Consider the following 19027-nt stretch of genomic DNA (forward strand, 5'->3'; position numbering starts at 1 on the left):
ATCTGAAAATTCCAAATAAACTTTATTCAAAGGAAAAATCATTAAAATGTACATTTTAGATGGAAGGAATTTGCTTGAAGAAAGTTTTCCTTTCATTATCTTGCTGCTGCTTTTCTTTCTCTATATGATTGTACTGGTCAAACAACCCATATTGCTTGACAAATTCTTTTTAGAGCAGGCAAAGAACAGATTGTTCAATAGAGAAGGGGGAATTAGTAAGACCCATCCACTCCAGTCTAATAAGCAAGGCTGTGAATCATACTTTGCTCATAGACAATTATCTTTGATTTTTGTCTACTGAAGAGAGTAATTTACTCATCGGGTTTTAACAAAACATATAGAGCAACTAGGTTTCAAAGACAGGCCAATAATCCAGACTTAGGTGGCTCACAGCCTCTTTCTGGCAATGAGACATAATGGAATGAAGCATTGCGGGGAGGCTATTCTTCTCCGGAGGACCACTTGCATAGCAGGGCCTCTGCCTCCTTTCGTCCAGCTACACTAGGCTAACTAATGTTTCTGGACACTCAATGCTATTTAATGACTCTATGCTTTGCTTATATTGTTTTTTGTCCTAGAGCCACCTACACTACCTTTCTAGCTCATCTTTTAAGACTCAACTCAAAGATGAACTCTTCTTTGAAAGTTTTTCAGTTTCCCTAATCAATTTCTTACTTCACTGTGTTCTCCTGACACCTTGATTATACATTTTACAGTGTTTATACTAACTGACTAAATTTGATAGTTGCATGTCTACTATTCTAGACTGAGAGTCTCTGGAAAGTAGAACTTGTGTATTTGGTTTCTAGCACAGTTTAGTCACATGATACTCTACTTGATGCAGGTGACTCCAAGGAGATTTGAAGATCTCCTGACTGAAACCTCCGAGAGTAGGTAGCAGGACTCTTTATTCAGTGCCCTGCCCGCTACACACATGCGCGCACACACATGCACACACACCATAGGGCAGTGTTTTGTGTGGATTTGGCATGCAGTACGTTGGTGAACGTAATGATGATGTACTTTGAAATGTCCCTAAGACCCAGGAAACTCAAATGTTGTGCAAGCTGTTTTGTTCAGCTGTTTTATATTCAAGGGAAAACTATAGTACAGCCAGCCTTTGAGAACTAATTGAACCTAGTTTTGCAACTTTGAAAGAAGAAAAGAACACTTGGGTTGTAACCATCCAGTTTGTACCAGGGTATTAGTGATGGAGAGGCTTACATATATGAAGAATGTAAAGCTGAACAATTATTTCCAATTGGAGTTCCACTTTATTAATTCCAGTAAGGAAGGGAAATTTCCCCGTTGCTAAAACCTCAGAATCTCTCTTTTTCTGCAAGACTGACTCAGTCTCAATCCATTTGTCCTTGCGTGAATGCTTTCTCCAGGGCTCAGCTACGTGCCGCGCTGCACTGACAGCTTATAAGGTGATAAATATCCACTGAGCCAACGACCTGAGCAATTGACTCCAAGGAGCCAAGCTTTTACTCATTCATCGCCCTTGTACATTTCTCTTACTCTAAGCATTAACTTTACAGAATCGAAAACAAATTATTTTAAGAGTGCACACAATTATTTAGAGTACAGAATGTTGCAGGCATGCTCATTTGTTGTGAGGACACACCTGGGCAATCCTCCTTAGTGAACAGAAGTGTCATAGCTTCAGAAGCCATCTTACTTTATTCTTCCTGGTATTTTTTGAAGTATAGCTGACATATAATATTATGTTAGTTTCAGGTGTACAACATAGTGATTGATATTTTTATACATCATAAAATGATCACTATAAGTCTAGTTACTATCTGGCCTCGCACACAATTCTTAAAGTATTATTGGCTATATTCTTTCTGCTGTACATTACATCCCCTTGACTTGTTTATTTTATAAGTGGAAGTTTGTACCTCTTAATCCCCTCATGCCCCCTCCCCTCTGGTAACCACCAGTTTGCTCTCGGTACCTATGAGTCTGTTTCTGTTTTGTCTTGCTTTTTTTGTTTTGTTTTTTCCATGTTGTCACAAATGGCAAGATTTCATTCTTTTTCATGGCTAATATTCCACTGTATATTTATATACCACATCTTCTCTATCCATTCATCTATCAGTGGGCACTTAGGTGGCTTCCAGATCTTGGCTATTGTCAATAATGCTGCAATAAACTTAGGGGTGCACATATCTTTTTTAGGTTATCTTATTTACATTCTTTTTTTTCAGTTGACGTATAGTTGATTTACAATGTGTTAGTTTCAGGTGTACAGCATAGTGATTCAGTTATACATACATATATATATTCTTTTTCAGATTCTTTAAAATTAGTGTTTTTGTTTTCTTTGAGTAAATATCGAGAGGTGGAATTGCTGAATCATATGGTAACTCTATTTTTGACTCTTTGAGGAGTCTCTATACTGTTTTCCATAGTGGCTGCACCAATTTACATTCCTACCAACAGTGTAGGAGGATTCCCTTTTCTCCACGGCCTCACAACTCTTATTATTTCTTGTCTTTTTTATAATAGCCATTCTGACAGGTGTGAGGTTAGGTATCTCACTGTGGTTTTGATTTGCATTTCCCTGATGACTAGTGATGTTGAGCATCTTTTCATGTACCTGTTGGCCATCTCTATGTCTTGAGTCCTGGCTTTTTAAACCTGGCTGTCCCAGCCTCCCTACTGAATAGACATATGTCACCTTCCCAGAGGAGCAGAGAATCTCTGAGAACTTTCGGGGGCACATCTGTGTGTGTGTGTGTGTGAAGCGACTGATGAGAGACAGAGAGGCAGAGTGTGTGAAACAAAAATTAAAGGAAATATTGGGTTGACATTTGGTAAATTAGTTTAGAATCCTAATACTGAAAACCATCCATTGGGTGTTCTAGAAAGACTTCCTGCATGATGACAGAATTGCAGCTGTTACAAACCTCTTCAAGAATGCCCACATAGAAACTGAAACATTGGAACACATGTGGCAGGGCTAATATTTTCAACCATGAGAAATGATACTGAAGTGTGTGTGTGTGTGTGTGTGTGTGTGTGTGTGTGTGTAATGAAGATGTGTGAAAGTATCACTGTTTGTAGGGAGGTATTTTGGAGGACGATTTAAGTATTGATTTATTTAAACACCACCTTCTGTTAAAAACAACTTGCGGCAGCTCGTTGAGAATGTTGGGACTAAAGGATTATTCCTGGGCATTTTGGCCCCTTCTTATTTATGCCAGGCTTCCCCAAGACACCAAGGTACTGACTTGTTTATGACTAGTAGACCTATGCTATTCCTGAACAATGAAAAAGCAAGAGCCGCAAGCAAACTAATCAATAACCAAACCTTAAAGTCCTTGGAGCAAGAGTGAGACAATGCACTACTTTTCTCTACGGACTGAAAATGAGTGAGACCGAATAGGGGGCAGGGTTGAGCAAGTCTACTTATGGTATATGGTACCCAGGCTCCTGTCCAAGCTGGGCAGGGAGCCTCTTTCATGCAAGCTGGACCTTACAGCTCTGGCAGGATGAAGGCTTAAGACGGGATCACAAGGTGACTGAGCTGAGCTGGGCTGGGCTAGGAGCTCCTGCTGAATCTGGCCCAGACATCTTAGGAATGGGCAGCCTCCCCTCTGTGCAAAAGCATGCTGCTTGGGGCCCCGGTAACTTTATCTGATGGATGCCCTGAAAAGTGCCAGTCAATTATGTTTCACCTGTTCCTCCACTCTTACTTACCTACATCGACTACTCCGAAAGCATCATAACCAGGCAATGGCAGCTTTGGGGAGCTAGTGAAAAGTCATCAACATTGAAAATGTTTATGGTTACACAAATGTATGCATTTGTCAACTCAACAAACAAACACTAAAGATATGTGCACTTCATTGTAAGTTTTATATTAAGAGAAAAAACTGCAGGCACTTCCCTGCTGGTCCAGTGGTTAAGACTCTGCGCTTCCAATGCAGGGGGCGCGGGTTCGATCCCTAGTCGGGGAATAAGATTCCACATGCCGCGCGGTGGGGCCAAAAGATTAAAAATAAAAATAAGAGAAAAAACTGCAAATGAACATTGAACTCTAGTTACAGGTATACATAAGGAATTAGGAGGAAGTGTACAGATGTCTGCAATTTATTTTGAAATGTGTCAAACATAAGATGGATTGATAAATTGATGGACGGATAGATGTATAGTATAGTAATATGTTAATGGTGGAACACAGGTGTAGGTTTACCAACGTTCACTATAAAAATCTTTCAATTTTAATATATGTTTTGAAATTTTAATAAAAAAAGAAAATGTTTATGTTTTCCTTCAGTTCTCAGAGGTGGAAAGGACTTGAGATATTTAGTCCCGTTCCTTCCCTCTACTGAGAGAAATGAGAAACAGAGAGGGGGAAATGACAGTGTGAAAGGCAGGGAGGGTACTAGAACATAGGTGTCTTTCGTACAATGCATCACTGAATGGGAATGAGAATTCTTCTGTTCCAATGTGAAGTTCAAGTACAACAACCAGTACAATAACTACACTTTCAAGAGTGTTCGTGTTAATATAAATCTCTAGACTGTAGATTATCTGAGGGCAGGGACCTGATGTACATAATTCAGTGTGTAACAACTCCAGTTTCTACCACAGTTCACGGCACATAATGGACGCTCAATAAATACACGTTGGAGGATTTTTCTTTGAATGAATATAAAGAGTTTATTCGGTGCGTATCTGGGTATACAACAACAAATATTCAACAAATTTTTTTTAACTTTTTTGTGCACAGGACAGAAAACTGCCTGTACATGCTATGTCCACTTTTGGAACACAGATTTTAACAATTATTAATGCACAAAATCTTACATATCATGCAACTCTATGCCAAGATTCCAACTTTCTTCCATGCAACAGATATGAAGATCTAAATGGAAACCTAGCTAAGTCTTAAACACTTTTCCAGAAGCAGGTATAAGTATATGTTGTTTAGGGGTAACCAGTCTTAACATTTCCTTGTACACAATATTCACACGCCAAATACAATGACAGGAGGACTTATACATACACAGATAAGACATTTCTTATTTTAACAACACAAAAGACAACATCACAGTTCCACAGTTCCTGTCTTTACACAAGAAGCCACAATAATAGTTTAACATGATAACACAAATGGAATTAAGAGAAATCTATACTTGAGGATAATCTTTTTTTTTTTTAAGTAACCTTTACTGACTGGGGTTGACAACACAACACAATTTCTACGCACAAAGTACAGCACAAGAACTTGATCAGAATACTACGACTCTAAAGGAAAAAAAAATTTTTGGTAAAATCACAAGAACACTGTTACCTTGAGCCTGAGATGCCAATTCAGCTTCAACCCTGAATTTGGTTGAGTTGGATTAAGTGACACAGAGTCAATAGAACCATTGAATTCCAGAAATCATAAAGTTGTGCTATACCAAAGTAAAGAATACATACGAATCAAGCATAGATTGAAAACATTAAGCCAAGAAAACAACACGGTTCACAGAATTTTGTTTGCCCCTACAAAACATTGAAGCAGTTAATTTTGTTGTTTTGTTTTGTTGTTTGTTTTTGAAGAACAATGGTGGTCTTTTCAATTTTCTTGGTTGGAGAGCAATTTTTTTAATCAGCATTAGTGCTGTGAAATGTTTTTGGTTTGTCTTCCCCAAAGCATAGGTGAGATCATGAGAAAATTGGGCAGTCCTTCTCCCAGATTTAATTCACTGATCATGCTTGGCACTCTTTTTTTTGCACAAGCTCGATCTAAATTATGGGGCGTTTGTATGGATGAGAAGAAGGTTTGATGGCAGATTAGAGTAGTGAACTCTGCCTTGTTTGTTTGGTAAACGTCATGGACAAATCTGAACTTTTGGGTGAAGGACTGCTAGACTTAACAGCACCTGGAGGTAAGGTTCTGTTACAGAGCCCTTGTTTTGCCCTCACTGGCTACGTTGATTCATTGTGGCTCATGGATTTGCCTCCATTCAGTACGCCGGAGACACTTCTGCTCTTGGTTGGGGTCCCGCTTCCAGATCGGGAGAACTCCGTGAGGTCGTGCAGAGACGGCTCCTTGTACATGGCCACTGCAAAGCACAGAGACACGGCATCAAAGGCCACCGCAATGGCCCTCAACTTTCCTTCTGCCCACTAGGCTTCCAGGCTGAAGGCCAAACCTGAAAAATGCCGCTTTCAAGGACTCAGTAGAGAGCGGACTGGACCAGATGAAGCAAAATCCAATCTTGGTACAGAAGCGTGTAGAGAATTCTAATGCCTAATTTCCATCACTGATGGTTTTAGATATATGAGAGGATTAATGAAAAATGCATTTAATAAGGCTCTTAGAAGTTTAAATATGATCCACAGCATGCTGTGCAAGGCAAATATTAAAAATGAAAACATTTTCAAACACGGATTTCTCTCAGACTTTAAAATGAAACTCTCCAAGACTCTAAGTATTAGCACAGTTCTTAATGCAACAAATGGTAAATATTATTGTTGTGCTGTAAATAACAGCCCTGGCTTACGCTTATGGAGCACTTAGAACGTGCCAGATACTGTTGTAAGTGCTTCACGTGTGTTATCTCATTTAATCCACATGCGAATCCCATGAGGCAGGTGCTTTTATCCATATTTTACAGAAGGAACTTGAGCTCAATAATCTGCCCAAGACTATCTGGTTAGTAAAGGCGGAAGCTGGGCTTTGGACCCAAGTAATCTGGCTCCAGAAAATGTGCTGTCAAAGGGCGCTGTGTTGATTTGACTGGATGGTCTGCCCCTCCTGTAAACCGCTCTTCTCTGCCTGGATTTTCTACCGCTTTTCCACCACATCTCACTGCTTCTAACATCCCTACTTCCTGCAGCCCATTCCTCTCCCTCACCCTTTCTCATTTGCTACTAAGCTGCTATTAATGACCAAAAAGCAAAACTATGAATGAATGAAAATTGTTGGGACAATACTGTTGGGCCCTTAGAGAGATGGGCCCAAGGAGCTTTCTGATAAGTGTTAAGTATGCACACATTTTAGCACCTGTGTTTCTGTCCAGGGATCATTTTGGCATAATTTGGGGTTCTTGGCTGTCCTGAGTTAGCAATTAAGCTATTTCCACATAAGAAAGGTGTTACCACATGCAGATATACTATGGAAAAGTTAAAATCAGGAGGTGAGATGTTATTGTCAATGCTTTAGTGTTTTTTTAAGTGTAAAATGTTACTGAATTTTTGTATAAATGCCTTAGTATGGAAGAATTGCATTCCACTTTTGAAAGCGTGATAAAGGATTGATTTCAATACCAATACTCATTTAATCCACAGCTGGTATAATATCAAGTTTACCTTTCAGTGGTTTGGGCAGAAAGTGAGCTGCAGGCTTGTTCTTCTTCACATGGTTTCCTTTCATGATCTCTCCTTCTTTGTTCAGACCCAGATACCACCCTCGGCCTGACTGCTGCTGACGGTATATCATTGATGAATATGTCACATAATAATTTTCAAACACCGATTCTTTGAATTTGCACTCAGGTGTGAAATGTTCCTACAAGAGAAGTAAATAAACAAAAGCTCAATATTTATAGCTATGAATTTCATGGAGAACCATATGGTATTATCCTTCAGGAGTTTAGGGCGTACTTTGTTAGAGCTTGTTATGACTGGTGTTCTGTTTTAATAGCAGAAACAATTATCATTGGAAACTAAAACTATATATAACATTTCATGTGATGCTTTAGAAAAAGCCCTAAGTGCAAGTGCTACTGATCAATGATAGGCTCTCTTTGTAATAAGGTAATGGAAAAATTAGAACCAGCCACCTAAGTGTAATGTATTAGAAAAATACAGGAGCCAAAGATTGAAAAGACAAGCATAAAACTGCCACATGGAGCTTTGTTCCCTTCGGGATTAAATATGAGAAAATAAACATCCGATCCTTGTACTTAATTTTCATAGATTATCCAGTTACTATGTACTATAAATTTTCAATTGCCCCAGGCTGAAATCTGTGTTATACTGTTACAATGCTTGCCTAGATTTCTAAAGAGGTGCTACAAAGAAAGACTACCTTTTACTTTTAGATAAACCAAATTGACTTTTTTTTCAGATCATTGGACCTTGACTTAAAAAGAAAAAAAAAATTCCCTCATCACCCCATCCTTGCCTTACAGTAACATTTCACACAAATCAATATAGAAACAAGGAATTTACAGTAATTCTACAAGCAGACATGAGAGAGCAGGCCAGGAGACTTTGAACCCGGCAATGTGATTTCCTGCCATGTACGTGGCCATGTTTTCTTTGGACTTGCCCATACAAAAGAAGGGTTCCTGACCCAATAGACTGTTTTTGAAAACAAACAAAAAAACCCAGAAAACCTTCGTTCAAGTTTTGCAATATGTGTATGTATGCAATAAACAGCTATTTAAAATATCCATTTATAAGCAAAGTGAAATGAACAGCAGATTTTAATCTCTAAGTAATGCATAGAGTAGCAGTGGGTCCACTTGGAGTAAAAATGACGAGGAAACTGCAAAGTGAGCTACATGTGACAGTGGCACTAAGGAAGCCATTTGATCTGTACTATTTTGCTGAGATATTATCAGGAATAAGTTTTGATAAAACCCTGAAAAAAAACCCACCTTGCAATAAAAATATTGCAAGCTTTCTGGACACCTGTCTTTTCTGAATGATGTCTCCATGGTCCTACCTTCCTTCATGTCAGATAGCATTCCAAGCAAAGCACACTATCTGGGCAACAGACAGTGATTCACCATCAGAGGATCACTTCAGCAAAGAGGGACAGATTCCTCAAAGGAGGCAGCCTTTTTCTTAAAGTTAAATAATTGAACACTTTTTTCTGGAAATCCACAAAATCTGTTTCACTCAGTAATCTCACTGGTTCCCCCATCTGGCTCCCAGGGTGCACGGATCAGAGTCATCTTTTGGGATAATTTCAGCCTAGGGGCATACTTGAGAGCCTCAGAAGATTCACACAAATTCAACCTACTCAAGAAGCAATGTACTTCGAAGGCAACTATCACGTGGTAGGAACGAAAGTGTTCTATTTATGGGCTGTGAACGCTCCTCTTTGTAGAATTCTCAACATAGGGAAAGCCAAGGTATGTCTACAAAGAAATCTGACTAAAAGAGTCTCCATGTGTCCTCTAGGGATGAGGACAGTTGTATAGAATGTTGGTTTCGCCTTGCCTAGCGTAAAATGACAACCTGATGTGGCATTTAAAATTCTCCACAATCCAGGGACTTCCCTGGCGGTCCAGAGGTTAAGACTCTGTGCTTCCAATGCAGGGGGGCGCGGGTTCGATCCCTGGTCGGGGAACTAAGATCCCACATGCAGCGCGGTGCGGCCATAAATAAATAAATAAATAAATAAATAAATAAATAAATAAATCTTCACAACTCAGTCGCTACCATGCCTTGTCTCCACCACAGAACCATGTGTGCCTTTGTGCCTTTACAGACGCCACTCATGTCATTTCTGTACCTCTCTACCTGCTGGCTTTCCTCTCATTCCTCAAGGTCTAGCTCAAATATGACTGCTCCTGGAATCATATATGATCTCTGCCAATCAGAACTGATGACACTCATATTTGTGCTCCTGGAAACTCTATCTACATCTCCAGCATGGCCCCATGACCCAGGCGTGTGCATTCCTTGCTCCAGAAGGCAAGGAATTTGTCTTATTTCTGAATCCACCTTCCAGTCATAAAGGACTGGTCATACTGTCTAGCACATAGCAGACCACTTGATTATTGCTTACAGGATCTGCATTGCAGAGATTCAGATTGAATTCAGAAATTCCAGGATTCAGAAGTATCAACCAGTAAAAAGTCTGCAGGGAATTTCCTGAATACCATAGAACGAAATCAGCTGTGTATAGAAGGAGGTTGTCATTGCAGGGACAGATCCTGCATGTGTGACTTCGTAACTGTTCAGAATAATAGATACTACACAGATACCGGCACCTACAACATGAGGAGGAAAAAACTCGGCAATTGTTACAACTATTGGAAAATGGCAAGGAAGGACTCAATGAACTGAATGCTCTGTCACATCCTGGCAATTTCTTAGTCATCACCACTAAATTTGGACTCAAGAACTCAGTAGAGAGGGAGGAAAATGAGGCCAAAAAAAGAATGTTGAAGCAACCAAAGGAGTGTTCTGTTCTCTGTGTGTGACACTGTCATTTTATCCAGTGCTGGAAGGAATAGGCAGAAGAGGCTTGATTTTTATTAAATGTAGAAAGATGTGAACATCCCACCCAATACAGGAAGGGCCACCAAAGGGAAGAGGGGTGCAGCTGCCTCTCTCTGTCTCAGCAGTGGTTCACAGAAATAACAGAAGTTGGATCGGACCCTAACCAGAGAAGCCCTATTCAGAGAATACCAGGTAGACATCTGGCAAGGAATCAATCTCCTTTGATTGACCTGAAGCTGATTATTAGCGCTCTCGAAAAAGGTACCGTAGTGGCCTTGATACATAGTAGGCACTAAATAGAGGCAGTAGTCATTGTGCTCTGCATTTAATATGCATTAGATAAATACCTGCTATCATAATAAATGAATTAAAAAGATGTCAAGCATTCCTTGCACAGCCACTAAGAAATTATTTGGCATGAATACAAAAGAAAAGGCGCTTTATATCTTCTAACCTTTTATGCATCGATTTCTCTTAAAAGTTGTTTACCTCTCTTGCATATCTATACTAATTTCAGAGGAATAATGTTAGTAATGTTCAGAGGAATAACTCTGAAAAAAATATAGATATTCAATCTCTCTAAAATCTCTTCTCTGTAATCATTATCTCTATTCCCCTTAAAGTTCAAGGTTAGTTTTTTTCTCAGTGGATATTGAACTTTTTATCCAAGGAATCCATACTAGTTAGTTACAGTGATCATATTTTGGGTGACGAATGAAGAATCTACATTTGCAGAATGAGCAGATCCAGGAGCAAAACCTAATACCTCTCTTTTTTACCAATTTACTCACTATTAAGGGCAAAATAGTTCTTTGGAGGTTGAAATACCACTGACAAGAAGAAAACATTTGAAACCCTCAACATCAGGTCAATAGAGCATATAGGAGAATACTTACAGCTACAAATGGTGATGGTCAGCTGCCCTTATCAGGACATACCTCCACACAGACTTTGAGAGGCAAGAGAATAAGGCATTAACGCAATCAGTAACATTGGGTATATGCAAAGAACCCCCAGATACAATGGTGTGCTACAAAGCATTTTGGCCCAGAACAAAGGCTCTGGACCTGGGTAAATTGCTATCCTCTTTAGGGTCAGAAGAAGCAACAGTGCCTTGAGTTGCCCCTGGCACCAAGGGCAAAGTATGGAGGAGATGCGTAACTCTCCGGCCTCCTGGAGCTGGAGCCAGTTCAGAAGAAGCATGGGCTGTGATGGTGGCTTCCTTGAAGGGAGCCAAGTAAGGGCCTCGTCACTCAGCAGGTGATGTGCAACTGTATCCTCAATAGCCATATCCAAAAAGGTGAGTGCTCAAAAACATCTGTATATCATGTACGCCATTCCCGTGCCCTAAACACATTTATGATAGCACAGTACACACACCACGACCAAGTGTCTTCCTGATTAAAAGAAGTCATTCGGCAAGCATAGGCCTTAATAGCAGGTTTTTCATACTTTTGCCCCCTGCTTTTGTATTTTCAGCTATGCTACCAACAGATAGGGTGGCAGTGTTTCACTTGAGTCTGTACCTCAGTAGGCTTTGAGGAGCGCCATGACTATTCTGGCCGTGCCATGCAGCATGCGGGATCTTAGTTCCCCAACCAAGGACTGAACCTGTGCCCCCTGCAATGGAAGCGTGGGGTCTCAACCACTGGACAGCCAGGGAAGTCCTGCCATGACTACTGTGAACGTTTCCTTTGAACACATTTCTCTCAAAAGAAATCTTTTTTAAATGCGTTGCGCTGATTTCCTTGGATCTCAAGAGAGCAGCAGAGTCTGCTCAGGTTGTCCATACATAAAATGGCAACACTGAGGTCCTAGACTGTTGAACAAAGCCTGAACATTGAATATAAGCTTTCACATATGTATACGCTATGTCAAGCGCACAAATCCTGGTAGAGGTGAATGTTTCTCAATACATTTTGTTCTATTCACATGTAATATTTTCATTGGCATCACAGAACACAGAAAAACAGTTTAGACATCGATGAGTGAGCGTTTAAAGAAACTTTAAAAAATGAACCTAGTGAAACATGATTTCCTCTTTTCAGCAGGTGCTATAAACACATTATAACTGATCTATCTCTCCCTTTAATCCTCTCACTTCCTTCTCTTTTCCTCCTCTCTTCTGGCCACATTTTCAGTAGCCTGAAGATCCAATTAATTTAACAATCACTGCCAATAGCAAGGGTCACTCTTCTAATTCTCAGCCACGTTCTGATGACAATTAATTTTCTAGATTTAAAGTTAGCAGGTTATTGAAGCAGGTCTGACTTGTGTGCGTCAATTATTCCCCAGCCTAAAGAAAATAATATGCAAATTAAAATTAGATTTTCAACTCTGTTAAGAAAGAAAACAAAATAGAATCTTTAAAATATGGGGGGTGACACTGTAACTACCTATATTCTCTATATAAGCTTCCCCTCTATCGGTGATTTCAAAATCCAGGATTAATTATTATATTCAGGATTTTGATGTTCTCTCCCAGGGTATATTTGATGTGAATGAACTTCATTATTACTAAGATCAAAGGGCGGGAAAGGAGAGGTTGGGGAAGAGGGAATCAATACTTAGCCAGTGCACTGTAGCTAAACAAAATTATTAATTTAGGATAAACAGAGTTTGGTTTGTTCACTCAGATATCCTCTGGACTGTGGGATACTTGAGGGCAGCTCCTAGCATGGGGCCTGGCTTAGAGTCAATGATCAATATAACTCTGGTGAAATAAATAACGGAAAGAATGGAATATCATAGGAAGAGGACTTGGGAGCTAGCTTATACAGATCCAAAAAAGGGTTAAACGTGGCGGGGTATGAATAGAGGGCTGTTTTAGAGGAGAGACTGACAAGTCAGAACTTGCCTGCCAGGGCAGAAAGAGTAGGTGATAAAAGGAGGAAAGCAGTCTACAGATAAATTCAATTTAAAAAACTGGAGAGGGAGGGAGAGAGGGAGGAGAGAGGGAGGGGTGGAAGGGAAGGATGGAGGGAGGGAGGTGGAGAGGGAGGAAGAGAAGGGGGACCAATAAAGATAAAACTGATGCTGCAGCTGCAAGAATAAAGAGATTTCCTGGTAACCAAGATATAAGCATTAGACTGATACTCTTGGTCTTTGGGTCCGCAAATAGCAGACATTGCAACTACATTCTATTAACTTGATTTTTGTAAAATGGCGGGGGTGGGGGGGAACTGCTGACCTTACAGGATGGACGAGGAGCCAATGAGATGATGTATGTGAGAGAAGCTCTGAAAATTGTAAAGCTCCATTCACATGAAACGTGGGATTACTCTGATAATACATGCCCAGAAAACCAAGGCAAAATAAATAAATTCTCTCTTCTTTTCGAAGTTCTTTTCACCCTGGAATCAATTTCTAAAGAAAGGATCTGCCTATATGTGTTTTATTAACACGGAAGGAGATAAATTCTACCAAAAATTAGGACTGCACATGAATGACACTCAGTGTTCAGTGTTCTCCTCCAAGCTTGGTTCCCCGAAAACTGTTTTGCTTCCTTCCATTTGTCATTTTGGTCTGCAGTCGGCTGAAAGGCTGCAGTGCTTCAAGCCCCAGCACTAAAGAAATGAAGCGCTGAAAAATGGGCTTCGTGAAATACCATGCCACAAAATGACTTCAAAGTACCCATGCTAACTGGCAACCATTTGTAAAGAAACACAGATTATAATTAAGAATATGCACATGGGACTATTTCTCCTCATATGGTTATAGTGAAATTTCTTGGTAGCAGTTTTGTATTCCAAGATATCTAGTAGACATTTTCATTTACCTTATGTTGAGCCCACAAAATAGGGCAGCGGAGTATTGCTTTTTCTCAACTCTTCACAAACAAAAAATGAAAAAAAAAAAAAAGTTAATGAGTTTGTCAACCGATGCCCTGTTTAAAACAGAATGAGGATGCAGATATGACCACATTTTAGCCCTGGGGTTCATTGAGTCCTTTGTATTGGCTTGTTCTGGATTGTCATATATTTCTGTAGAGCCGTCTCATGCAATGTCAAATTTTACAATTTGTTTTATAAAATACACTGAAATAAGCTACAATAAAGCAGGAGACAAAACAAAAACACCATATCCCTTACAGAGCCTAAGAGGGGTGATTTTTGTTGTGATAAAAAATTACATGATCCTGGGCTTCCCTGGTGGCGCAGTGGTTGAGAATCTGCCTGCTAATGCAGGGGACACGGGTTCGAGCCCTGGTCTGGGAAGATCCCACATGCCACGGAGCAGCTAGGCCCGTGAGCCACAACTACTGAGCCTGCGTGTCTGGAGCCTGTGCTCCGCAACAAGAGAGGCCACGATAGTGAGAGGCCCGCGCACTGCGATGAAGATTGGACCCTGCTTGCCGCAACTAGAGAAAGCCCTCGCACAGAGACGAAGACCCAACACAGCCATAAATAAATAAATAAAAAAAAAGATATGGCCTCGAGGAGCCCTCCCAGGAGTGCCAACCCACAAACATTAAAAAAAAAAAAAAAAAAAATTACATGATCCTAAGGCCTCACTCAGCTCCAAACCTGGTCAGCAGATACATTTTGAAATGGAAGTAACTTGCTGAGACTTGTGACAAAGAAGAGGGACAGGCCATACGTCTCCAGGGTTGTATAATTGGCCCAAGGCAGTGTCAGTCTGACCCAAGCCTTGCAGAAGAATACAGATTGGTTAAGAATCCAATTAGCAGAAGATGGATTTCATTTTACATATGTTACAGAGACTGTGGCCATCATGTTATTTTTTTTAATCTTACTAGATTAAATCTTGCTGTTGAACAAAAATCTGTGGAAAAGCATTTTTTTCAACTGAAGAACACTTCTCTAAAGTGAGTAATTCTCTCCAACTTTTTTTGTCTATTATGTGTATTAACTCGTGCTGTTGGCTTTTCTTATAAGCAGGGCTGACCTATGTGTTTTGAAAGGGGAATCAAATATCAGATATGATTTCTAAAAATAAACTTTCCTGTCTTTTGGCTGGTTACTGGAATTAATCTGTGACCATTAGCTAACTATTCTCCGTTACTGTGAAGAAGCTTTCTAATTTGTGGCAAGATTCCTCTGTATAATAACTTCACAGGGGGATCTAAGCCCATGGGCTTCCAAAATACTTTGGAAGTATTTGTAGTCAGCGAGAGAATAAGCTTAGTAGGTTGTATCCTTTTAAATAGCTCTTCCAAGCTCCTGTCCAAAAATTCAAAGCCTGGGAACTCTGAAAACTTTTCCTAGACATCCAACAAACTGTCATGCAAAGGAGAAAGGTTCTTTCTGCGTAGATCAATTGAAAAAACTCTGGCAAGGTAGGTGGCCTATTAAAAATAAAATCATACCCACGTGGGTGCATAGCTTGTTCTAGTACTGCAGGCAATTGTGAAGGTGGTAATTCTGATTTGTACTGGATAGCGGTTGTGTTAGATTTGATAGGGTCTGTCTCTGTAGAAGAGAGTCATTTACAATTGCCAGGAGTCTACTTCTTCAAAGACTTTCAAAGAAGACTTCTTATTTTTTCTCTTGCACAGGAAGGAAAGCAGTGCCACTGCTCAGAAGGAAATCACTAATGCCTGCTTTCCACTGCAAACCAGAAAACCTGGAATCACAGGGCAGGGTGCAAAGGCCTCATCTATAAACCAAGGATGAGAAAGATGTCGTAGAGGGCTATTGGACTGCCACATCACATAACACCTGCAAATGACTTCTGGGGATAGGAAATCTTACAGAGTCCTCTTTCTATATAGAGAGCACATTTCCACTAACACTTGCCCCTTGGAAGGAGCTAATGAAAGGATGCTTGTGACAGTCACCTACCATGAGTCTGAGTAGTACTCAGGGGTAGTCAGGGGTAGTCAGTAGTACTCAGGGGTAGTCAGTAGTACTCAGGGGTAGTCAGGGGTAGTCAGTAGTACTCAGGGGTAGTCAGGGGTAGTCAGTAGTACTCAGGGGTAGTCAGTAGTACTCAGGGGTAGTCAGGGGTAGTCAGTAGTACTCAGGGGTAGTCAGCAGTACTCCGGGGTAGTCAGCAGTACTCCGGGGTAGTCAGTAGTACTCAGGGGTAGTCAGTAGTACTCAGGGGTAGTCAATTCATTAAGTTAAGACTCAAATGGAAGAATTCATTCTCAACTACTCCTTACCCCAAGAGCCTAGGCCCGTTTGCGTATATAACGATCTGACTTAATCTCGACAGCAGGCCTCTGTACCAGCTTCAGAATGGCCTGAGAGAGGAGTTCTACCACCTCACAAGTGAGAAAGCCACGGGAAAGAAGCCCTTAACAAGCCATTCCCTTATGAACTCAATTGCAAGTGTGCCTTTTCACCCAAACAGTCACTGTGTAGACAAGAGCTGTGATGTCAGTTCTCTTCTCAATGGTCAGTTCCAACACTGGCTGAAGGTTCAGCCCTTCCTCCTATTCGTGTGCCCTGGCTCTCTGAACACCAAAGAGCTCTGTTCAAACCTGCCTCTTCCACCTTCCAGATTTCTGACTTTGGGCAATTTACCTGGGCTCTGATCTTGCATCTCTAAGAGGAGAATAGCATCACGTGCCTCCCAGGGAGGACTGCAGAGGGCATGGAAAGCAGCTAGTGTACGTGTAGGTGCTCACAGGCTGCGGGATCCCTTGCCTTGACTTAATTTTCTGTTCATGTGACAGCTAGGAGAATGTAGCCTCCTCCCCACCCCACTCCCAACTTGAAACTGGTATGAAAACTAGTGGTTGTCAACGCAAACAAACGGAGTAGAGAAGCACCTTTCCGGTTCACAGAGAGGTTCATGTTACACATTAACTGTACGGGTGAGGACTGCTTTCGTTGTGATTCCTTTGCAAGGGTAACAATACATGAGCTCTTAATTTGGGGCTTAAAATAGCCTAGGATTCTAAAATTTGAATTACTGTAATGTGTATCAGTGAACCCACATGATATTAAAGAGATTTGTGAACTAATCCAGTATTAATGGCCCAAACGACATCTACATGTCTCATTTTAATTATTATGCCACAAAAGTACAATATTATTATCTCATTTCTTTTGTTCTAAACCAGTGTTTTGCTAGTTCTACTTTCATAATGCAGGTTACTAATAACAACAATACTGAAAAATCTGATAGTACCTTATGTTTAAGCAGCGCCTACTTTTAAAGTTTTCTACAACTGCTTAAACAGTTTTGGCAGTCGAATGACAGATAAGGGACAGTTTAATAATGATGATGATAAGAAAGGTAATGATTACAATGGATTTGGTAGACCTTTTTTTTTTTTAACAGTTGAAGAAATGAAACCAGAGATATTAATACACTGGAATCTGGCTTTCACACTTTCTTTTAGAGAATGAATCCAGAGCAGGGAAGCAGCTCCTTCCAGAGGAAGCTGAAATCTGTTTAAGGTAGCTGGTGCTGACACGTGAGAGACCCTTATTTTAAGGCAACCTGATCTCTGAGGGCTGAAAAACACCGAGGACCCAGCAGTGCTAACTGGCCCTGGGCTGCAGAGGGAAGGAAGAGCTTTAACTCAGAGCACAAGCCAAGCCCGCCAGCCGGTCTGCCACCGGCTTCTCCACCAGGCCAGGCAGCTTCCCATGGATCTTACATAAATGTGTCCATGGAACATTCTCCTAGCTCATGCCATGAAAACTTCATTCTTCTACTGCAAAATATTCATCTCTGAATCTCAGCACACTTGGGTTTTTTTTCTTTTTTTTCTTTTCAGGGACCTCTCTACACTCGGAGTTTTTAGGGGATGACCCCAGAGCAATTTTACTGAAACTAGGCACAGAGGTGGGTAACGGTAAAACCAGCCTAATCAGAGTCCTGCGTACGTGCATACGCTCGCAATAGAGACAGACAGACCGACAGACGGGGGTGGCAGACAAAAAGAGAACCAGAAGTGAACACAGAGAAAGTCAATGCGATGATTTCTTCTCTTTCCCAATTCTGTAATCCTGTGGCCTTTGAGAAATGCCACCGTACAAGGGGGAAGGTGGGAAAGTGAGCCATCTCACTTGTTGGAGAAAATTTGTTTCCTGTCCCAATTCCCAGGTGTGCTCAGACCTCAGGGTAAAATCTGAGAAGCCACCTAGGGCGGGTTGTTCTTCTGTTAGTATCTATAGAGGAGCCTGATAAGCGAATAAACCTATTTCTTCCTAGAGATTTTCCTATGTGTAATGTACATCCATCTCCGAAAGAAAAGAAAAAGGGAATCCAGGTCTTTCGAGAAACTCAGGATGAGTGCAAAGTTCATTAAAATAAGATACTTCGAAATATGAACGCTGCTATCATAAAGTGAATTATATTTTCATAAGAGGAATGTAATGCTCAGATGTGTAGCTATGGTGCAGTAAACAAGACAACGGTTCCCTATTTATGACCAAACTGTGGTCACCTGTGATGCCGTTTATTACAATCATCACCTGATATTATGGTTAGGGAGAAACCACTGCATGGAAGCCTGAATTCTAAGAACGCAATGCTTTACAGGAGCGTTTAGACCGAGTATCCAGCTACAATTCATAAATGAGCTTTTGATAGCTTAGTTTAAATTAAATTTGGTCTGTTCTAGATTTCCTGAAATACTGCAACATTTTTAGATTAATTTTTTAAAGGGTTTTGATGACATTCAATTTTGAGATAGGCAAATTACAGTTCTTTATCAAAATATGCAATTTCAATTTTCAAATATTTGTTACCTTAAGTATTACCGGAGTTTGAAAACACAATGCAAGAATATAATATAAATTCCGAGGATACATCAAAATGATTAATACTTCATAAGCTGTGCACAACCATGACCTGTTTGCAATAATTTTCAGCTTCCATTTTCAACAGTGTAGACTGTTAAAGCGTTTGCACGAGA

At 40.5% G+C, this 19027-nt stretch overlaps 1 protein-coding gene across 5 annotated transcripts in view; it reads right to left on the reverse strand.

Annotated features, from left to right (window-relative positions):
• Nucleotides 1-4659: 4659 nt before the first annotated feature.
• FGF13 (fibroblast growth factor 13) overlaps nt 4660-19027 on the reverse strand; it is a 525181-nt gene continuing 510813 nt past the window's right edge. For all 5 annotated transcript variants that reach the window (XM_057538932.1, XM_057538929.1, XM_057538930.1 and 2 more), the window contains 2 exons: nt 7318-7516; nt 4660-6068 (listed from right to left, as the gene is read on the reverse strand). In XM_057538932.1, coding sequence (XP_057394915.1) covers nt 5932-6068; nt 7318-7516 — 336 coding nt within the window. In that variant the 3' untranslated portion in view covers nt 4660-5931. The remainder of the gene's footprint in view (nt 6069-7317; nt 7517-19027) is intronic.

The sequence above is a fragment of the Balaenoptera acutorostrata genome, chromosome X (assembly GCF_949987535.1).
Source record: "Balaenoptera acutorostrata chromosome X, mBalAcu1.1, whole genome shotgun sequence".
In the NCBI taxonomy this organism is placed as follows: domain Eukaryota; kingdom Metazoa; phylum Chordata; class Mammalia; order Artiodactyla; family Balaenopteridae; genus Balaenoptera; species Balaenoptera acutorostrata.